This window comes from Moschus berezovskii, chromosome 9, assembly GCF_049115385.1.
Source record: "Moschus berezovskii isolate FMDL1 chromosome 9, NW_MosBer_1.0, whole genome shotgun sequence".
Taxonomy (NCBI): Eukaryota; Metazoa; Chordata; class Mammalia; order Artiodactyla; family Moschidae; genus Moschus; species Moschus berezovskii.
Genome location: NC_142468.1, coordinates 67390251 through 67414111, shown reverse-complemented (window position 1 = coordinate 67414111; position 23861 = coordinate 67390251). Strand labels below are relative to the sequence as shown.

The 23861-nt window shown below is 45.4% G+C and overlaps 1 protein-coding gene across 1 annotated transcript in view; it reads right to left on the bottom strand.

Annotated features, from left to right (window-relative positions):
- EHD4 (EH domain containing 4) overlaps positions 1-23861 on the bottom strand; it is a 95999-nt gene that overhangs the window by 14971 nt on the left and 57167 nt on the right. Inside the window, exon 4 of the mRNA XM_055435747.2 lies at positions 8306-8718. Within this exon, the coding sequence (XP_055291722.1) occupies positions 8306-8718 (413 nt within the window). The remainder of the gene's footprint in view (positions 1-8305; positions 8719-23861) is intronic.

Below are 23861 nucleotides of genomic sequence, written 5' to 3'. Positions count from 1 at the left end.
TGGCTTCTGATTGTTCCTAACTCACAGGGAAGCTTTGGAAAGATCACGTACTCTTCTCTCCCCAGACTCAAAGAAATGGATGCATTATGGCATATGACGTTAGTAAAGACTGCAGTCTTCTAGTAGGACTGAGTCCTGTGAGTTTCTAAGAGCCTTTCTTAAATAAGGGGCAGCCAGGGAGGCTGAAATCCCCACTCAACTTGAAAAGCTCCCTCCTGCCCTAATGTGTCCAAAGGTTCAGTTTAGTCGCTCAGTCGTGTCCGACTCTCTGTGACCCCATGAATCAGAGCACGCCAGGCCTCCCTGTCCATCACCAACTCCCGGAGTTCACTCAAACTCATGTCCATTGAGTCGGTGATGCCATCCAGCCATCTCATTCTCTGACGTCCCTTTCTCCTCCTGCCCCCAACCTTTCCCAGCATCAGAGTCTTTTCCAGTGAGTCAACTAGTTGCATGAGGTGGCCAAAGTATTGCAGTTTCAGCTTTAGCATCAGTCCTTCCAATGAACACCCAGGATTGATCTCCTTTAGAATGGACTGGTTGGATCTCCTTGCAGTACAAGGGATTCTCAAGAGTCTTCTCCAGCACCACAGTTCAAAAGCATCAATTCTTCGGCGATCAGCTTTCTTCACAGTCCAACTCTTACATCCATACATGACCACGGGAAAAACCATAGCCTTGACTAGATGGACCTTGGTTGGCAAAGTAATGTCTCTGCTTTTTAATATACTACCTAGGTTGGTCATAACTTTCCTTCCAAGAAGTACGCGTCTTTTAATTTCATGGCTGCAATCAGCATCCGCAGTGATTTTGGAGCCCCCAAAAATAAAGTCTGACACTGTTTCCACTGTTTTTCCATCTATTTCCCATGAAGTGATGGGACCAGATGCCATGATCTTTGTTTTCTGAATGTTGAGCTTCAAGCCAACCTTTTCACTCTCCTCTTTCACTTTCATCAAGAGGCTTTTGAGTTCCTCTTCACTTTCTGCCATAAGGGTGGTGTCATCTGCATATCTGAGGTTATTGATATTTCTCCCAGCAATCTTGATTCCAGCTTGTGCTTCTTCCAGCCCAGTGTTCCTCATGATGTACTCTGCATATAAGTTAAACAAGCAAGGTGACAATATACAGCCTTGACGTACTCCTTTTCCTATTTGGAACCAGTCTGTTGTTCCATGTCCAGTTCTGACTGTTGCTTCCTGACCTGCACACAGGTTTCTCAAGAGGCAGGTCAGGTGGTCTGGTATTCCCATCTCTTTCAGAATTTTCCACAGTTTATTGTGATCCACACAGTCGAAGGCTTTGGCATAGTCAATGAAGCAGAAATAGATGGTTTTCTGAAACTCTCTTGCTTTCTCCATGATCCAGTGGATGTTGGCAATTTGATCTCTGGTGTCTCAGCCTTTTCTAAAACCTGCTTGAACATCTGAGAGTTCACGGTTCACATATTGCTGAAGTCTGGCTTGGAGAATTTTGAGCATGACTTTACTAGCGTGTGAGATGAGTGCAATTGTGCGGTAGTTTGAGCATTCTTTGGCATTGCCTTTCTTTGGAATTGGAATGAAAACTGACCTTCTCCAGTCCTGTGGCCACTGCTGAGTTTTCTAAATTTGCTGGCATATTGAGTGTAGCACTTTCACAGCATAATCTATCAGGATTTGAAATAGCTCAACTGGAATTCCATCACCTCCACTAGCTTTGTTCGTAGTGATGCTTCCTAAGGCCCACTTGACTTCACATTCCAAGATGTCTGGCTCTAGGTCACTGATAATGTTATCGTGACTATCTTGGTCATGAAGATCTTTTTTGTACAGTTCTTCTGTGTATTCTTGCCACCTCTTCTTAATATCTTCTGCTTCTGTTAGGTCCATACCATTCCTGTCCTTTATCGAGCCTATATTTCCATGAAATGTTCCCTTGGAATCTCTAATTTTCTTGAAGAGATCTCTTGTTTTTCCTATTCCGTTGTTTTCCTCTATTTCTTTGCATTGATCGCTGAGGAAGGCTTTCTTATTTCTCCTTGCTATTCTTTGGAACTCTGCATTCAGATGCTTATATCTTTCCTTTTCTCCTTTGCTTTTTTCACTTCTCTTCTTTCCACAGCTATTTGTAAGGCCTCCTCAGACAGCCATTTTGCTTTTTTGCATTTCTTTTCCATGGGGATGGTCTTGGTCCCTGTCTCCTGTACAATGTCACGAACCTCCGTCCAGAGTTCATCGGGCACTCTATCTATCAGATCTAGTCCCTTAAATCTATTTCTCACTTCCACTGAATAATCATAAGGGATTTGATTTAGGTGTCCCCAAATAACGCAGGACTGAGGGCCCGACCTGGAGAGGGTCCTCAGAAGGAGGTAGAGACAGTTTGACTCTTTGCTGTTTATAATAAGATAAAATTAATCAAGAGGAAGAGGAACAGGATAAAGCGGATGTGGGCAGGACGGGACCTTGTTTGGGAAGGCTGGGTCAGGCCCTGCCACCGCCGCCCACTCGCTCATTGGACAACTCTGGGTGAGCTGTCCCCTCCCTGGTCTCAGCTCGCTCACCCACAAACTAGAGCTGACAACCCTTACCTCACAGGTTTACGGTTATAAGAATCAAGAGAGAGCATTTATTTGAAAGCACTTTGTCCACTAGAAAGAGGAGTAAAAATGTTAACTGCCCAATGACCAGACACTTGTAGCTGGAGGGGTAGTAACACCAGAGGCAGCTTGTGGCTAATTAGTCCTTCAGTTCAGTTCAGTCGCTCAGTCGTGTCTGACTCTGCGCGACCCCATGAATCAAAGCACGCCAGGCCTCCCTGTCCACCACCAACTCCCGGAGTTCACTCAAACTCATGTCCACAGAGTCGGTGATGCCATCCAGCCATCTCATTCTAATTAGTCCTTACTGAACAATAAATAAACTCTCCATATTTACATAGGAACATGATTAATCTGGGTTCCAAGTTCTTCATTCACAAGCAAATGGCACTGAGCCCTGTTGAACTTCTGAACGTTTTTATCTTGTCCAATTCACTCTTTCCCTTGTATAAAACTGGAAAAGTCCCTACTCATCAAATGGTGATGACCAAAGGTAAGCCAAATGGCTCAAAATGTCAGTTTTTTTCTGGGCTAATAATGAGCAGAAAAAGATGGATTAAATGAACATGGATTTATAGTTCACATCTATACTCTGTCACAATCTCATGAACTATGTCCAGTGACAAGTGTTTGTGTATCCAGTGCTGAGAAGCATGTACACAGAGTGATGCTGGCTATATCTACCGTAGGCTTGGAGGGCAATGGCAGCAGTGAGTGTGGGAAGCTTGCAATAAGCATGTACAGTAGGAATGGAAAGGCCTATGGAATCTGGATACTGGCGAGCGATGTGGAGTCAGTCCAGCTGGGAAACATGGTTCTGCACTGGAAAACCTCAGGGTTGCCCAGGTTTAATATGACCTGATAGAGATCTGCACCTTTGCAGGCCCAGCTGGAAACCTGCATAGAACATTTAACCTCTGGGGATCAGCGCATTTTAAAAGTGGATTTATTATGACATAAAAACTTCAATTCATAAACTGAAGACCCAGAAGATGAACCCATGAGGTAGTAAGTGTGAGGCTTCAAGATGCAGCTCATTGGCTCCCACTTGGGTTCCTTATTCTGTTGAAATCAAAGCTGGAACGAATAGCGGATGTGATTCTGAAGAGACTTAAAGGGGATGCGAGGGGCCCACCCAGTCATCTGAGCTTGGGTCCATGTGGCAAATTTCAAAATGTCTAATTTCTCCCCCTGAAGGAATGGGTGGTACAGACAGACTGGAAAGCTTGGTCCTCCAAGCCTCACATGATGAAGAGAACACACTTTGAAGATGAAACTAAACTCCACAGAACTATACTAAATGCCCCAAATCACTGACCTCTCCTTTCCTTTCTCATTTTTAGTTTGTTCCTTCCTCAAATGTTGACTCATTTTTTTACTGAATAAAGGTCTCCAAGTGGGTGGGAACCTTTCCTATTCATGAGCAGCGTATTTATAAAAGGTGGATCCTAGAGTAAACTTGTCTTGCTTTTCACCTTTGTACATTTATCCCACAAACTACTATGATTTGGAGTTTGAACCTTATTTCATTAAAAAAATTTTTTTTAATGTTGACCAAGTTTTTCAGGTCTTTATTGAATTTGTTATGATATCGTTTCTCTTTTATGCTTTGGTTTTTGGTTGCCAGGCATGTGGGATCTTACCTCCCTAGCCAGGGATCGAACCTGCACCCCCTCCATTGGAAGGCAGTCTTAACTACTGGATCACCAGGAAAGTCCCTGAACTTTATTTAACTTGGCTATTTTAATGATACTGAATAAAAGTAAATTCTTATTTTCTAAACCTTTGATGGGGGCTTTCCCCAAACAGATTACTCTAAAAAATCATGAAATGAAACTTGACTGGCATCTGAGATTATGAACAGTCTTCAAAGAAAGATGTCTACTGGTATCATGAGATATATACTCTTTGAAGCTAACCAAAAAACCCACTCTAAAGATTTCCTGTTCCTTGAAATAAAGGACTGGGGGGAAAATGTAAATAGAAAAAGTAGGGAAATCATTAAGTTTCAAGAGATCTTTAGTAAGAGTGCCATTTTTCATATTATGGGAAATGTCATATTTATGATACTTCGATTACTGCAGAACTTATCAGGACATTAACAATGCCATTTCTGGCTTTTATTTCTGGATGGGCCACAAATTCTACCTAATTATGGTGGTCTATAAATAGACACACTCCACCCACCAACTCAGAGCTTCCCTGGTGGCTCAGTGGTAAAGAATCTGCCTGCAATACAAGAGACTCAGGTTCAACCCCTGGGAAGATCCCCTGGAGAAGGAAATGGCAACCCACTCCAGTATTCTTGCCTAGGAAACCACATGGACAGAGGAGACTGGCAGGCTACAGTCCATGGGATCATGAAAGAGCCGGACACAACTTAGCGACTAAACGACAACATACCAACGCAGGTCTGACACCTGCCAGGTGATATCTGGAAGCTCATCCTTTGCATGCTTTCAAAATCACAGCTTGACAAACTTCTAAACTTTGTAGGGTTTATGTGGATGGAGAATATTATAGAATAATCAGAATGACAGATTAATGCAGAAAGCAAGGGCATAGTAAAGATCAACAGATGCTGTCCACGCTGCATTTCAGGTGAATGCCTTCCGGACTAGGGAGTCAGATCCACTGGAGTTTGAATCTATAACTTCAGGCTGGGGAGTCTTGGGTAAGTAAGGTCACTTTTCAGAGCTTCATTTCCCTTGTATGAGAAATGAATGTCCAACTTTGTATACTATGGGCAGGATCAGATAAAATAACACATGCAATGCAAATCGTGGGGCTTCTAGAACATTATAGACCCTCAATCAAGGTTGGCCTGTCAAAGGAAAACTGGATCAGGAGAAAGAAAGATGAATATATCAAAACCCAAGAGCATTTTTATGAAACAGGAACACTTCAGAGAGTAAAGCTCAGGTGACCCCTTGTCCATTTTGGCAACAAGTTCACAAATGGAACATAAAACTGCAGACGGTGTATGAAGTGGATGTCACCGGTTAGTGGTCAAGGCTATTGTGCTGAGTTCAGCTTCTTCTCTGCCTGAGACTGTTTCCTGCCCCCCTGCCAGCCTGGTGCCGCCCCAGGAACACACTGGCACAGCTTGGGCTGGAAACATCCGTACTTCAAACATTTTCCTTTATGAAAAGGAACAAGTCAGATACTATTCTTAGGAAGAAAAAAAAAAAAAGACAAGCTTTTTTCCTAGAAGTAAGCTCAGCAATTTGACTGCCCCCTGCCCCCACCCTCCGCCTCTACACAAGGGCTTTCATTATTCCCGTGTCAGTACACACAGCAGCATTCTGTGCCTCTAAACCCAGGCCACGTCAGCCCCTTCACAGGGCCCAAGGTGCCAGGATGGCAGCGAAATCCCATGCGCTTGGCACCCCCCAGTGAGCTTTTTGCCTTTTATTTATTTATATGATCAAACATCGGAGAAGGCAGTGGCAAGCCACTCCAGTACTCTTGCCTAGAAAATCCCATGGATGGAGGAGCCTGGTAGGCTGCAGTCTGTGGGGTCGCTAAGGGTGGGACACGACTGAGCGACTTCATTTTCACTTTTCACTTTCACACATTGGAGAAGGAAATGGCAACCCACTCCAGTGTTCTTGCCTGGAGAATCCCAGGGACGGGGGAGCCTGGTGGGCTGCTGTCTATGGGGTCACACAGGAGTCGGACACAACTGAAGTGACTTAGCAGCAGCAGCAGCATGATCAAACATAGCTGCATCTTGAGTTACCAGGCCCTGAGCAATGCCTGGTAAATTAAAAAAAAAAAGTCTATGGGCATTTAAAAATAGTTTAAAAGATCTTGAAATCTGCAAAGGCTATGACATCATTTACCAGCCTTGGTTATACAATCATTTTGGGTATTACATACCTTGAAGGTGAAATTCAGTTATATCAGCCAGAGAAGAGAAAGACCACATGCCAGGGGGTCACTAACTGGTCAAAAACAGACTTCCTGCCGCTGAGCCAGGGAGAGAAATCATCTCAGGAGAGCTGCAAATTAGTGGATTTACAAGCCTTGCAGAACTGGAACAAAAGTGGCTGTTCCCGGAAGGAAGCAGCTTGTACGAGAAGAAAAGATGAAGAGCTGTGACCCAGGAGCACAGGTGACTGCAGATCAGCGGAACCACACGGGTGGAGCATGTGAAAAAGCCTTGGGGGGAGCAAGAGGAAAGAGCAGATCCAGGGATGATGGGCGGGGCCACCGCCAGGGGGGTGTCTGGCCACAGCCAAGAGGGATGCTGCCCTGGAGCACACTGGCATGCAAGCAGTGAAGAGGGGCTGGACGGCTGGTCACCTGCACGTCAGTCACCCTCAGTGGAGCCCTCCCTGCTCCCCACCCCAGCCAGGTCCCTTTTCAGAGCACAGTGTCTACACCTGGGTGCTCACAGATCACCACTCTGAAGAGGGGAGTTTGGCGCCCCCTCCTTCACCTGACTAGACTGCCCAGCCCTGGCCTAGGGTGCTGCTGACTGAAGTAGGCAAAGTATTGGTCGACTCTAGAAGGCTGGCCTGTGGGCCCCCAGGCCAGAGCAGAAGCCACTCGCGGTGCAGCAGGAGGAAGTGGGGAGACGCAGGTTCTCTGCCATCAGAAGCTGAAGGAAAAATGAGGCCTCCTGACCAGGGATCTGGAGAGGCAGGCCTGGGACTGCTTCTAGCAGAAGAGACAAGGCCAAAGCAGAGGGCTAGACTGGAAGCCAGGAGGGCTGAATTTAGTCCTTTGTCACTAAAGACCTCTGGTTCCCAAACCTGACTGATCATCAGAATCACTCGGGGAGCTGTACACACAGACAGACAGACAGACACACATACACACATACACTCTACCCTCAACCAGAGGCTCTGGGGCAGGGCTTGGGAACTTACATTGCTTAAAGCTCCTGGGTGCTTCTGATGATCACTGGGACTAGATAAACTCCGGAGGCACTTGTGGTGTTAGAGGAATATCATTTTATGAAATGTACATATAGTTTTTAAAGAGCCATTTTTTTCCCCTGTACTTTTTCTTAGAGGAGTCACATGCTTCCCTCTCTTCAGAGGCACAGAAAAATAGACTATGCTGTTAACACTTGAGGGTGGTCAGATTACTGCCCACCACCTGGAGGCACAGGCTCCTGGGGCCGAGAAAAGGCTCAGCCATGAGGTTGGAGAGTGGGAACAGCCCAGAATAGGGATATGGTGTGCCCCCACCCGAAATGGCATAGTTGGTGGGCTGGGCTGAGCCAACCTCCTGTGGCCTCTCTGTGCCCTCGTGTGACACAGGGCTCTATGCCTTAGGCATAGGGTGATGAGTGCTGGTCCCTCGGCACCCCACTGGTCCCACCATTGCCACCTCTCTCTGGTTTGGTGTGTTAACTTCCTACCATCCTAACATAGCAGCAGCAGGTGGTGAGTGCACTCATTTCCCCAAGTGCCGGGTGCTACGTCAAGCACTCTGCAAGCCAGGTCACACAACCCTCCCAAGCACCCTGGGATGTGCTCTTACTAGTTCCATTTTATAGGTTGAGTCAGGCTTGGAAAGGAGTCATTTGCCCGAGATCACAGAGGTAGGAGCCAGAATCTAAAGAAGATACGGATTGTCAGGTTTGCTTCATAACCCTTCCATGTCCTGTTCCCTGAGGCTCCTGGAGTAGAACCTCCGCCTATTTTCCCTTACAGGGGTGCGTGTGGGAAGAGTCCCTGCCCAGGCTGCTGCTGGGGGTCTCCAGCTTACCTTGGCTAGCCGCGCTCGCTTGATGAGGTCGTTGAGTTTGCGCACTGCCGCCTTCTGAGGAAGGCTCTGGATGTCTCTGAACAGGTCCTGGGCCTCGGCCTCGAAGAGTCGTCGGTTGTCAGTGTTCTGCAGGGGCTGCGTCCAGAAGGAGCCGATGTAGACGCGTAGCACCTCAGGCGTGTTGATGACCTTGCCCAGGGACCACATGAGGGCCCCGTAGACGCGCATCAGCTGCTGCGTGTCCACCTGGTCGGCTTTGTTCAGCACCACGCGGATCTTGTCGTCCTGGCCCCGGAAGGCCTTGATGGCCTCTGAGAACTCATCCGAGATGTCCAGTTTGTGTGCATCGAAGAGCAGGATAATCCTGTCCACCCGTTCAGCGAACCACTGAAGGACCTGGCAGAAGTCATACCCTGTGGGGAGGGGAGGGGCAGGTCAGTGCGGCCGACTGCTGCAGGGGATGTGCTGGCAGGGGGCTCAGAGCCACCTGGGTCTCCAGTAGCTGTCAAGGAAGAGTGCCCCGTCTTCAAGCTGGAGGAAGGGGAGAACTCATGACGTGAATATTGTTTCAAATGGGGCCCCCTGGGCTGGATGCATCGAGTTAACACTGGGGATACTGGGAGTCCTTGCATGGGCAGTAACAGGGGATACTGTGGTCACTCTGATTTGGCAATGCTTGCTTCCATATCTGTAATTTCTTTTAGACCCCAGGAGTCTCCTGTTTCACCTAGTACAGTCTTTTGGTTTAATGGCAAAATTGAGTAATGACCCTGAAAAAATACAGGCCATGGGTCAAAAGTTCTCAATTTCTACCAAATTCTCACTTTTCTGAAAGTACCAGAGCTGGAGAAGGAAGAAACCTAGTGGCCACTTGAAGTCTCATGGAGTGTACAGGAAGTACCACAAAAGGGAAATTTCCATCTATCTAAATTTTTAAGAGTGTTAAGGAGATCAAAGGTTGACCTGGCCAAAACCGTGACCTATATTTATCATTCAGACTATTTATATCTCAAGTATGTTGTAAATATTTTTAAAATTGTGTTTCACAGCCATTGCATGAAATGGTCTCTTGCCAATTTCTTTCTAAAAATGACCAGACCCATGACAATTCTGTTTATTTTACTTTGGCTGTGTACCAACACACTCCAAATCACGCACCCAAATCAGCACTCCTCTTGGCTTGTGGTCAAGGCTTTTGGGCATTTCTCAGGGAGGCAAGTCCCATGAGAAGCAAACAGAAGGGGCCAGTCTCCCGGGCTTATCTTTCTTCTCAAGTCTGATTAGCTCTAGAATCAAGCCTCAAAGCAGAGCTGTCAGAACCCAAAAGGTGTATTTCCTGACCCTACTTTTCACACTCTTGCTTCTTTTTTTAGATCTGGAAAACTTCCAACCTTTAAGAAATTTTCACTTGACCTTCTTTGCTTCAAATACTTAAAAAAAATTGAAGTGTAGTTTATTTAAATAACAAAATACCACACAGCAGTGAGGGTGAACTAGATTTTCACTTGTCAACACAGGCAAATCTTACACACACAAAAAATCAGTTTCAAAAGGACACGTATAGCATGATAACATTCACTTACAATGTTAAAAAACAAAGCACCACTCAATAACCTATGGATATGTACTACAGCTCAAATACAAACATGTTACATGGGTTTGCGAATGCTGGTTGATTCTGGGGATGGAGGAAGTGAGGAATCTAAAGTAGATGAGTGCCTAACGGAGAATGAGCTATTTATTAGACAGAAATAAAGGGGGTTCATGGACTAAAGTTGCCATGAATTGAAGAACAGCTGTATGAAGAGTAACTGGGCAAGCAAACTGGATTCAGATACATTTAAATAGGGACTTCCCTGGTAGTCCAGTGGTTGGGAATTCGCCTTCTAATGCAAGGGAAGGGGGTTTGATCCCTGGTCGGGGAACTAAGATCCTACATGCCACAGGGCAATTAAGCTCAGGGGCCACAACTAGAGAACCTCACGAGCTGCAACTACGGGGCCCATGCACCACAGCTAGAGAAAGCCCATGTGCCACAATGAAGACCCAGCACAGCCAAAACTTAAAAAATAAAAAGATAAATTTAAATAAAGAAAACATTCATCCCCAGGCCCTGTCCTCAACCCCCGCCCCAGAGGAAACCACAGACCCTGGATGCAGGGCTTTATGTGACTGCGCATGTGTGTGTGCTGCCAGCTCAGGCCTTTCACTTCTCTTTTCTGTCTCACTGAGGGACTCCCTGATTCCCTGGGGGAAAGGAGACCAAAGGCAGTTTCCAGAATGTGGGCTAGAGTTTTTCATTGCTGTCAGCAGCCAGTTTAGATCGGAGGAAAATCAAAGACCTATGGAACAGGTCATAGAGTAGGATATGAAGATTCTGAGTTAAGATTTCACTTGGTTCTGTCCCTATGAGGCCAGAGCAAACCTCCTCCTAAGGTAATGTGGGTTCTGTCATTTGAGACTGACCTGTGTACCAGAAAGCACAGATCCTGGGTAGGAGATGCTCAGCTGATGAAAGACGGCGCTGTTCCCTGGGGGCCGGGACGACATTTTGAAGCCACCCACTGAAGGCCCCGTGTGTGGATTTACTTTTCCAATAGGGAGGATGGACTTGTCTCTCTGACCCAATGCCTCTCTCATTTGGTAACTGAAGGTTCATAAACAGATTGAAGAAAAGGCTGTGTCCAGCATGCATACTGGGGAGGACACCAGTTGTACTTTGCTGAATGCTCTTCCTGTTGGATGGGGGTTAGCATGGGTTCCTTGGGGACCACAGACGCTGAAGGTGTGGTGGACAGTCTCTTGCACCACTCATTAGCAGGTTGGGGTACAGATAGGTGATTTAGAATCAGACAATTATCTCCTGGGTTTCCCAGGTGGTGCTAGTGATAAAGAACCCACCTGCCAATGCAGAAGATGAGAGAGACGCGGGTTCAATCCCTGGGTTGAGAAGATCCCCTGGAGGAGGGCACAGCAACCCACTCCAGTATTCTTGCCTGGAGAATCCCCATGGACAGAGGAGCCTGGTGGGCTACAGTCCATGGGGTCGCAAAGAGTTGGACACGAGTGAGGAAACTTAGCATGCATGCAATCCTCTCCTACCAGAGGATGGTGTTGAATCTTAAGGGAATGATGCAAAGGCATAGGGAAAATGAGAATTTATTTATGGCAGAGATGGCTGAATTTAGACAGTGATAGTGGCTTCCTAACCTAGTTTTTGAGCCCAGCTCTCCAGTCTTCCCATCCATTCTGTGAACAGCCTGATTTTCTGAAAAACGCTTTTCCTGTTCAAGTTAGTCAGCTTCTTTGGTTTGCTACGAAGGACCATGATTGGTAAATAATCTATCCCCACATTTGAATATTTCCAAACTATGGATGCTTTTACAACCAGTGCCAAAAGAAACTTGCCACACCAATAGCTGTCCCCTCCTCTGTATGCGAGCACCGTGTAAATTCAGCCATGCAGACACATCTCTCTTCCTCCATGGGCCACCTGGGTTGACTGGTTGGCCTCTACAGTAACATGTGTGTTTCAACTTTAATTTGGGTTCCTAAAAGTTATTTTAAAAAACATTTCGTTCCAATGCTTCAGTGAAATAAAAAGTTACTGGGAACAGAGTGCCAGATCTAAGTGTGCTAAAGTGAAGCCAGTACTCACCTCTGGAGGAAAAGCTGCACGTCTGTATTTTTTTGTTTTAAAGTCATGATGAAAGCTTAGTAAGGATTAAGCAGTATGGGTAGGTAGAAATGCTTTGCTTGTCATTAAGAGGTGTAAAAGAATGGCCTGTCCCATGTTGGGCAACACAATCAAAGGTGAAAAAAAAATCACTAAGTGTCTCAGAAGAAAGCAAAGAATCGTCAAAGCTGGGAGAAGTTGGTCTGCTCAATTTTTCCCTCACATGCAGCTGTTGTTATCATTATTTTGCCATTTTTAAGTGTACAGTTCAGTGGCCTTAAGTGCATTCATATTATTGTGAACCATCACAACCATTCATCTCCAGAACTCTTTTCACCTTCCCAAACTGCAGCTGTGCCCACTAAACAATAACTGTTGATCCCTTCCTCCGTCTTCTGGGCTCCCACAGCCCTTTGCTTGCTCTCCTATCAAACGACTTTACACAGTGGATTATAACCTGATGAATGTACAGGGTTCTCTCATTAGACAATAAATTCTTTAACCGTAGGGACCACATCTTCCTCACAGTGGCACAAGTCAGTGATTAAAAGTGTGGGCTTTGGACTCAGGCTGCCTGGGAGTCTAATCCTACCTCTGTCATTTACTAATTTTGTGACCCGGGGCATGCTGCTTTCTCTCTCTGTCTCATTTTCTCATCTGTAAAATGGGGCTAATAATGGTATCTATATACTTCACGGGGCTGTGGAGTATGTAGGTGAAACATTTAGAATCATCTTGGCAGCTGGAAAGTTCTCTAAAATGTTATGACCTGGTTATTTAAAAAATCTTTGCATCTAATTCCCAGTGCCTGGTGGGGGCAAAATAAAGGTTTGCTGAAAGATGCCTGGCTGGGGTGAAGTACAGCCTGTAGCCATGGAGAAAACAAATCTCCCTAACTAAACTGGGTAAAGGTGACAATGCAGTGGTGCTCGAGCCACATGAGAGAATCAGTGCTCAGAAGATAGCTGATAGAATATACTGACTGGAAGGAGGCAAGAATATAAAATGGAGAAAAGACAGTCTCTTTAACAAGTGGTGCTGGGAAAACTGGTCAGCCACTTGTAAAAGAATGAAACTAGAACACTTCCTAACACCATACACCAAAATAAACTCAAAATGGATTAAAGATCTAAATGTAAGACCAGAAACTATAAAACTCCTAGAGGAGAACGTAGGCAAAACACTCTCCGACATAAATCACAGCAGGATCCTCCAAGACCCACCTCCCAGAATATTGGAAATAAAAGCAAAAATAAACAAATGGGACCTAATTAAAATCAAAAGCTTCTGCACAGCAAAGGAAACTCTAAGCAAGGTGAGAAGACAACCTTCAGAATGGGAGACAATAATAGCAAATGAAGCAACTGATAAAGGATTAATCTCCAAATTATACAAGCAGCTCCTGCAGCTTAATTCCAGAAAACTAAGTGACCCAATCAAAAAATGGGCCAAAGAACTAAACAGACATTTCTCCAAAGAAGACATAAAGATGGCTAATAAACACATGAAAAAATGCTCAACATCCCTCATCATCAGAGAAATGCAAATCAAAACCACAATGAGATACCATTTCACACCAGTCAGAATGGCTGCTATCCAAAAGTCTACATGCAATAAGTGCTGGAGAGGGTGTGGAGAGAAGGGAACCCTCTTACACTGTTGGTGGGAATGCAAACTAGTACAGCCACTATGGAGAACAGTGTGGAGATTCCTCAGAAAACTGGAAATAGAACTGCCATATGATCCAGCGATCGCACTCCTGGGCATACACACCGAGGAAACCAGAATTGAAAGAGACACATGTACTCCAATGTTCATTGCAGCACTGTTTATAATAGCCAGGACATGGAAGCAACCTAGATGTCCATCTGCAGATGAATGGATAAGAAAGCTTTGGTACATATACACAATGGAGTATTTCTCAGCCATCAAAAAGAATGCATTTGAATCAGTTTTAATGAGGTGGATGAAATTGGAGCCAATTATACAGAGTGAAGTAAGCCAGAAAGAAGAACATCAATACCGTATATTAACGCATATATATGGAATTTAGAAAAATGGTAACCTGAACCCTGTATAAGAGACTGCAAAAGAGACATAGGCATTTAGAACAGTCTTTGGGACTCTGTGGGAGAGGGTGAAGGTGGAATGATTGGAGAGAATGGAATTGTAGCATGTATATTATCATAAGTGACCAGTCCAGGTTCGATGCATAAATTTTCCTCTGTTCAAAAAAAAAAAAAAAGAATATACTGACTGGGCAGAGACAGCTTGTATTTTATGAATAGAGCCAGTGGCCTTTCCTTCCTTGCTTGTGAAACAGAGGGAGTCTACCAGTTGGTCCTAAAGACCCCATGTGCCAATTCACTTCTGTCAAGTTCAACTCTTTGCAACCCTATGGACTGGAGTGGGTTGCCATCCATTCCTTCAGGGGCTCTTCCCAACCCAGGAACCGAACCTGTGTCCTCTTATGTCTCCTCCACTGGCAGGTGGGTTTTTACCACTAGCTACATGAGAAACCCCTTAAAGACCCTGGGTTACTTCTAAAACAAGGCAAAGATTCTGACTGCAGGATCCTCCTTGGCTTAGCAAAGTCCTGTCCACACCCGTGCTGGCGAGGACAGTTCAGGGCAAACCTTTGTGCTCAGCAGGGGAGAGCAATGAACTCCCCCAGTTTCTGTCACAGAGGGCGGGCAGGGTCCTATCACCCCTAGAGTGAGCCACGCTATACTAAGTAGGTCTGTGATGACGTTACCCCTTAAAACAACGTTGAATACCAGTGGCCCTCAGACTGAACGTGCCCTCAGCTGCTGTTTTGTTTGGCCTACAGGGTGTCCTTATGTTCTGAGCTCTGCCTTTGATCTGGACAGCACTGTCCACCTGGTGCCCACTTCTGAGTGGAAACACTACAGCTCAGACTCTGCCTTAAAGACTGAACTGTGCCCTCCAGGCCTCCTGGGCTCCTGAGGGGCATTCCCACCCCCAACCCCCAAAGAACTGCATGGCGTTACTTCACAGGTGCCTCCCACCTGGGCTGGCAATGTCTGAGGGCAGGGGCCTCCCTATCCTGCTTCTCCAGCCCAGAAGGGTGCTTGCCAACACAGCCCTCAGGAATGCTTCCTGATGGACTCAATGTATTCTGTGGGAAAACGTTCAACATTCCCTTTTTATTTTTTGGCTACGCCACATGGCTTGCCGGATCTTAGTTCCCTGACCAGGAATCAAACCTAGGCCCTGTGCAGTCAAAGTGCAGAATCCTAACCATTGAATTGCCAGCGGTTTCCCCTAAACTTCCCTGCCTTTACAGTTTCTCGAAAATGTCTCTTTGGAAATCAAAAGTACACTAAACATCCTGGAATTTAATAAGACATTTCAAACACACAAAAAATTTTTAATGGATTAATTAATAATTATCAAGTTCCTAGGATGGGCTTGGAATTGCTGCTGAGGGACATGCTGTCATAAAATTGAGGCTGCTAGCTTTACCCAGAATAGCCTCAAACTGGAAATAATCCACATGTCCTTTGGTGGGTGAATGGCTAAACTGCAGTGCGTCTATCAGTGGAATACTACTCAGAGATAAATGGATGGGGCTACTGACGCATGCAACCACATGGGTGAATCTCAGAAACATGCCAAGTGGGAGGAGCCAGGCGTTAAAGAACACTTAACTGTACAATTCCATTTACACTAAATTCTAGAACAGACAAAGCTAAGATCCAGTGACAGAGAGCAGATGAGGGGTTGACTGGGACTGACCACAAAGTGCCAAAATCAAAGAAGGAACTTCTCGGGGTGATGTAAAGTTTCTGTTTCTAGAAGACGGTGGTGGTTACACAAGAAACACGAGCACATGACTAAATCTGCAAATTCATCAAAACTCAGAAAGCTGTACAATTAGAGTGAGTGCATTGTAATGTACTGTAAGTCAATAAAACTGACTTAAAAAGTAAAAATAAATAAGAAAGAAAAAGAAAGGATGGACAGAAGGCTGGAAAGGAGAAAGAAAGGGAGAAGGGTAAAAAGGAAAAAAATCCAAGGTTGCTGAACTTGTTTGAAGATATACATCTCCACACACTGCTGAGTGGACCAGGAAGTTGAAATCTGTTCAAGGGAAATATGTCACGAATCTGGCCATGTACGGAGTTGGATTTAGCAAAAGTTCCAACAGGCTTAACTACAAAGGTTAATGTAAAATTTGGCTTGTCCACTGAAACTTTGAGAGTTGTGAATTTCACAGTGTGTTGCCTCACAGCCAAGGTGCTTAAAGTCTTTCATCGTGACAGACCACGGACGAGAATGCTCTGAGTTTATGAGAATCGGTTCCAGCTGCACAGAATGCAATGAGGCCCAGGGCACAAAGATCTGGGCATGTGACTGCACACCCCCAGGTGAGCATGCCTGTGGGTGTAGGGTATATACATGCACATGTGTGAGTGTGTGTGGAGAGCATAAAATTCAACATAATAATAGAACTGTCCCCACGGTACTCAATATATTTTAAATTATATAGAGGAGCTTCCCAGGTGGCGCAGTTAGTAAAGAATTGCCTGCCAATGAAGGAGATGCAAGAGACACAGGTTTGATCCCTGGGTCAGGAAGATTCCCTGGAGGATGAAATGGCAACCCACTCCAGTATTCTTGCCTGGAAAATTCCAAGCACAGAGGATCCTGGAGGGCTATAGTCTATGGGGACTATAGAGTTGCAAGAGTTGGACATGACTGAGCACATCCACAGATGTAGAAACCGAGGCTTAATGATTTAAGACACCTGCCCAAGGTTACACAGCTAGCAGGCAGTGGAACCTGAACTAAAACCAGGCCCCTAGAGGAGATGTGGAGATGACAGACATTTCAATTCTGTAAGATGTTCCAGTGGAACTTGTAATAGTCTGGAACAAAACAGAGGTGTAATCAGTTCGATTGTTTAAAAGTACAGTTTCTCTTTTTGCAAAAGGACCCCACAGCTATATGGCTTTCAGAGCTGGGAAAGAGACTTTGTCCTGTGGAAGATCCCAGCTTGGCATTCCTGGTTCCATGTTTTCGGAACAAGGAGGCGGCAGGAAGGAAGGGGCCCTTTCCACCCAATCAGGGGGCTTCCGTCACAGCCCTGTGGAGACCGTGGTCTCCGTCCTTGCTGAAAAGCCTCACCAGGAAATGGCATCTGAGGTCAGGACAGTGGCCCCAGGCTCAGGTAAACACAGGGTGGGGACCCCAAGGAAGCAAATTTGACTATTTTTAATAGCAGAACAGAAAAAAATGCTTCAGTTACTTCCCAAAGCCAAGTTTCCTATTACGTGAGTTTTAATCAAGACGTGTGTCAACGAGAGAATGCAAGACAAGGGTTCTCTCTGCCCTTGCTGTTAGGGCCATTCTTGGGGTGGACAAGGCCCCCTGACCAGCCGGCCAAGTCCAGGACTCTGCCCAGACCTTCCCTTATGCCTGGAGCGCCTTCCCTCTCTCCCATCTCCAACCACCCATGCCCCCAGGAGGCCTCCCCCACCTGGGCAGAGCAGCACGTCCCTGCCTCCCGAGAGGGTCTGTTCTCTGCCACAGCCCGTGCTCTAGATGAGAATGTCATCATCACGTCTGGAGTCCAAAAGCCCACTGCAGCACACCCAGCATGACCTAAATCTGTTCCCCTGTGATCTATTCTTCCAGCAGCAGTGATGTTTCTTGTGGAGCACTTACTCTCCATAATGATATATTTATTTGGTGATTATGTGACAGAAACGCCAACGGGAACCTTCACCCCTCATCTGGTCACCACTGTACACCCAGGATCCACCACTGAACAGAGCAGGTGCTCAGTAAATCTAAATCTAGTTTGTGCTAAGTTGCTTCAGTTGGGTCTCACTCTTTGGGACTCCATGGACTGTGGTCCATCGGGGTCCTCTGTCCATGGGGTTCTCCAGACAAGAATACTGGAGTAGGTCGCCATGCCCTTCTCCAGGGGATCTGTTTATTCCCCCCAAAAATTAAAAACAAAACTACTGTATGATCCTGCAATCCTACTCCTGGGTATCTATCCAAAAGAATTTAAAACTGGGATCTTAAAGAGCTGTGAGCACTCTCATGTTTACTGCAGCATAATCCCCAGTAGCTAAGATGTGGAAACAACCTAAAAGCCCATTGGGAGATGAATGAATAAAGAAAATGCAGTGTATATATATACTGGAATATATACGTGACAAGGGTGAACCCTGAGAACATTATACCAAGTGAAATAAGCCAGTCACAGAAGGACAAATACTGCATTATATCACTTATATGAGGTGTCTAAAGCAGTCAGAATTGGAATCATAGCGTGGACTGGTGACTGCCAGTGGCTGGGGAAACTGCTAAGCAAAGGGCATAAAGCTTCAGTTATTACCTAGCAAAAGTGAAAGTTGCTGAGTCGTGTCCGACTCTATGCAACCCCATGGACTATATACAGTCCATGGAATTCTCCAGGCCAGAATACTGGAGTGGGTAGCCTTTCCCTTCTCCAGAGGATCTTCCCAACCTAGGGATTGAACCCCGGTCTCCTGCATTGCAGGCAGATTCTTTACCAGCTGAACCACAAGGAAAGATGAGCACATTCTCAAGAATTGCTGTACAACCTTGTCTGTAGTTAACAATACTGTACACCTAAAAATTTAGGAGGGTAGATCGCATGGTAAGTGTTCTTACCACAATAAAATAAAATAACTTTGGTTTAATGAAGTGAATTGCTTTAAGAGCATAACAATTTTTAGCAAGTCCAAGGGTTTAGTTGCTTAAATAGTGCTGTGAGTGTCTTAAAAAAGGGCTGTTACTAATTATAGGGTGTACAAATCATCTCAAAATAAACATCAGTTATTTAAGGGGTCACTCAAGTATTAAATATATATTTTCAAAAATAGTCACTTCAGTTAACAATAACAGCTACTTCAATTAAACAGGTGCAGGGAGTCCTTGTATTGTTCCAGGACGAGTTTACTTCGCAACTGGAAAAGTCTGTTTCTGAAAATGTTACTGGGGTTGGATGCAGAGTGACTGCTATAAATAAAGAATTGCAACAAATATTTACTGAGCTCTCTCAACATTCCTGCACTGTCAGGAGAGCTTCACATGAATATCATCCCCTGTGATCCTCACAGCAAGCCCCTGAAGCATGTGCTATTATTATCCACCTTTTACAGGGTCTTCCCTGGTGGCTCACATGGTAAAGAATCTGCCTACAATGCAGGAGACCTTGGTTTGACTCAGATTGGGAAGATCCCTGGAGTAGGGAATGGCAACCCACTGCAGTATTCTTACCTGAAAAATCCCATGGACAGAGGAGGCTGGCAGGTTATAGTCCATGGGGTCGCAAAGACTTGGACACGACTGAGCAACTAACACGTTCACGTTTATAGGTGAGGATATAGAGAGTCAGAGAGGTTAAACAACTTACCCAGGGTCATATAGCTATTTCCCAGGGGTGCCAGAGATCAAACCCAGGGATGCCGATCCCACAGCCTGCAACTTTACCCCTTGCACCATGTATACACCAGGATGGTGGGATTAGAGCCGATTTTTTTTTTTTTTTGGTGGGGTGATTTTTATTTCCTTCTTTTTGGTCTTCTAAAAAGTAGTTTTTAACAGTTTTGTGATGAAAATATATTATTTTTGTAATAAGAAAAAAATAAACATGGGTAAAATCATTGGTCCATATATGACTGGGCTAGCAATATCATTTAGGAGGGCGTTCCCTTCCTTCTGTACTGGTGTTTACAAAACTAAGGTCTGGATTTCTAGCACTTTCTAGCTTATCGCCATCTCAGGAAACCTGGGGAGTGAAGTGATGCCTTTGTAAATACACAACTCGCTGTGGGCAGAGGCAGCCCCGCTTCACTGGGGTGAAGCAGCGGGGAATACACTGGTGTGAAGTGAGTAGAGACACTGCTGCTGCCCTCCCCACCTCGCTTCTTTTCTCTAGCGGGTTTCCGCCTCCTCCCAGCTGACCAGACACACAGTTGGGCTGGGTGGGGTGGGGTGAAGGGGTGGGGGAGTTCCAGGCTCCTGCTGGGTATTGGGGGAGCTGATATTAAACCCCTCCCTGGATCCAAGACTCTCCGAGAAGACAGACGCTGCAGCATCTACATCAGCATGCTTGTGCTGTGCTATCATGTCCAGCTCTCTGAAGCCCTATGGACTGCAGCCGCCAGGCTCCTCTGTCCATGGGATTCTCCAGGCAAGAATACTGGAGTGGACAGCCATTTCCTGCTCCAGGGGAACTTCCCAACCCAGGGATTGAATCCGAGTCTCCTGCGTCTTCCGCATTGGCAGGCGGGTTCTTTACCACTGAGCCATCAGTGGAGCGCCTACATCTGCATATAGCAGTCACCTTTTTGAGGAGGTTCAATGTGTATCCCCCTCAGTTTTCAGATGTTAATGGTCACCTCTTGGAGAATATAACTGGCTACAAGAACAGTCCCACAGTTAGAGAGTTCTCCACCTCCCTGTGCCTGGTCTGGCCACTAAACTCACCACTGTTTAAATTAAACCAAGGGCCGAGCATGTCCTGGGATGGGCTTGGTGTTGTTTATCCCCCAGCTCCTCTCCCCACTCCTCTCCCTTGGGGATTTAGTCCAATACCTTGTGAATTTATTTTTTGTGCCTGTTTCCTCCTAAAATAAACAATCTAGCCCCACAGCCTGTTTCTCCTTCCTATGGGGGATGTTGTAAAGATAATGATGAGGCAGACAGTGCTATGTGACCCCAAAGACCCCAGGCATCACGGAATCACAGCACATGGGCAGACAGGAAACAGAGAAATGCTCCACTTGAACTGTTAGCACAGCGAATGAGGCTTCTCCTGGTCACGTGACCAAGTCAAAGGGAAAATTGGGTTTTATATTTCACTTTCCATTCCAGGTGAAAAATAAGGTTAAGAAGCAGATCTGAGCCTTAGGAAAAGACAGCAACAGTACATGCCATTGGAGGCTCTTTGCTGGAGAGAGAAGTTGGTGAAAATCTATTAAGAAAAATCTACATGTCTTGGAGCTTGGTTCGGCTGCTTCACTGTGCCTGATCTCAGTTTCTCCATTAATCAGATGGGTCAGATGATCAATATGGATTCCTTCAAATTGTAAAGATATATATGATGGTTCTGAATATTAAGCTTTTCTGAAACAAAAAGTCAGATTCTCAGGAAAATCAATATAGTGCCTGTATAGAAGGTAGCATCAAGTTCTAGTATCAGCATAAGAATGTAAAACCATCTGGATGGTTACAGGACTATTCAGTGACTAACTCCAGGGGATAAGATGAACAAGTAACATGTTTCATGTTATTACATTCATTTCACTGGACTCGTGTGCTGTGGCATTTTGGGGCTGATTTGAAGTTCCTTGCATGTTTCCATAGGGGCAGTTAGTTGCCCTTCAAGAGTAATTTCCTTGTCATTTAATTCTAAACACCTCTATGCTGAAATAAATTAACAGAAGAAAAGTCACAGAATTTGGCACTTTCAAGGATACTGAAGAAGTCATCAGATTCAACCTTCTCTATAATTAATAGAATTCAGGAATTGAGTGTCACGCACATGGAAGTTGGGCCTTCCTCATTCTCAAGAGTGCTTTGTGTACCTCAGGTGAGAAGGTCTCGTACAATATGTCTATAAATCAGGCAGAGGCAGTTTGTACTTGTACTGGGTTTTCTTGAGGCAAAATGCCAGTGGTATACAGACTCCACCCAAGGATGATCAGGCCAAATACTTACAAGACTTCCACCTTGACAATACATCTTGTCATTTTGTGGTTCAGAAGGACAAAGAGACAATGTTTCTTCACGTCATAACTTTCCACAGAGAAATGTTAAACCCAGAGGGTGACAACTTTGGATCAACAAATGACTTACAAAGTGACCTCTGCCCTCAACCGCTGCCTTGCCCTGTTCTGTTTCAACATTCCCAGCGTTGAGTGAGTGTTCTGTGAACATTTGGACAACAGCCAGTCATGAAGATCAGCTCCAGCAACTAGGCTATCAGATAACCCACTCTGAAAGCCAAACCATTATTCGGAGATAGTTATTTCTGGATTTATGTCACAGGTAGAAAGACAGATCAAGCCAGTGGGGCCCATGTGAATCCATATTAGTAGTAGTGTTGGTCACTCAGTCGTGTCTGACTCTCTGCGACCCCGTGGATTGTAGCCCGCCAGGCTCCTCTGTCCATGGAATTCTCCAGGCAAGAATACTGGAGTGGGTTGCCTTTTCCTTATCCAAGGGATTTTCCCAGCCCAGGGATCTAACCTGGGTCTCCCACACTGCAGACAGATTCTTTACCATCTGAGCCACAAGGGAGATACACTTATTTTATTAAATCAGAGTTCGTGTATTTAATAGTTACCAACAGTATTTCAAAATGGTCAAATATTTCTAGAAAGGAACTTCTTTCAGAAGATCTGTAAATATGAAATATGCCATCCACCTAGCAGACAATGCAAAGATAAAGCGAAGATGAAAACAAAAATTGGTATTGCCCTAAATTGGGGAGGATGTGTGGAAGCAGGCACTTTTGTAATTGTTGGCCAGAATGTAAACAGGCACACCTTCTAGAGAGGCATTTGGGCATCGGGTAACAGTAGAAAGACCACAGTTCCTTTTGATTCAGCAATGCTACCACTAGGAGTGTATCTTACCGTTCCATGATTGCACAGACTGTATATACTTGCATTGTGTATGCAATGCTGTCTGTATCCTGTGGCATTGTTTGTAACAGTGAAAGATTAGAAACAGCCTCAACGCCATCAATCCAAAGGAAGCTATTAATTCTGGCACAGCTCTCTGATGGAATATGAAGGACATAGCTCTAAGGCTCCAACATGGATGTGCTCCAAGATTCACTAAGTGGAAAAGTCTTAGTGTGGAGTAGTGAGCAGAGGACCCTCCCACTCAGAGGAAGAGGCTGCGGCTCCTCTTTCTGGGAGAGGACCTGGGGATGTGGCTGTGACAAACGTTCTGCACCATTTAACTTTTTGTAACTTGAGTTTTTCATCTCAACATGTACACACATCCACACAGAATCGTGGTACTTCTGAAGAGTGCTTCAGAAAGGCGACATGAGGAATAAATGGCCTGACTTGGCTTTCAGTCATGGTTTGGATTCAAACAGGATGGTTTTGAGAAAGAGACAAAAAAGAATCCAGGTGAACTGGCAGTTTCCACAGGAAACTATATCATTGCACATGTGGGAAATATCCCCAGATACCAGAAAGGGGATTATGGAAAAAAGGATTGGAAGGGTGACAAGAATTGGGTTCCTCACCACAAGAGGACACCCCCTCCAGTCACTCTGCAGTAGGTTCCCCAACATCATTAGCGGCTGCATTCTCCTCGTACTCCTTCCACAGCTCTACTGTCAAGTCCAAATATTTCCTTTACCCTTCCTCTCCTTTTTCAGGTCCCTGGAAGCGCACGGTACTTGTCTGCCTAAGTCCCAGGACTCAGCCACCACCCAGCTGACCAGGGATCCTGGTGGGTCTTTTGGGGACCACTCCAGTTCCATGAAATGAGCAAGACCACCAGTTCTTCAACACCACTCTATGTCAAACAGCTTGTACATGTTATGCCACTTTATCTTCAAACAACTGGAGTGTGGGGTTTCCTCACTTTATACAGGTATAAATTGAGGCTCAGAGGGTCCCACAGTGAGGTGGGGTGTTGGGATGTGAGCCCAAGTCAGTCTCGTCCAGAGCCCACAGCAATGGAAAACAAAGACTCCCTGAAAGCACCACTACTTTCAGTGTGTTTCCACTGCATGCTTCAGAGCTAATGCCTATGGAGCACTCGGGTATTTGCACAATTATTCAGTTCTAACCCTGTGAGGGAACGCACTTATTCTCCCATTTTATAGAGCAGGAAATTAAGTCTCAC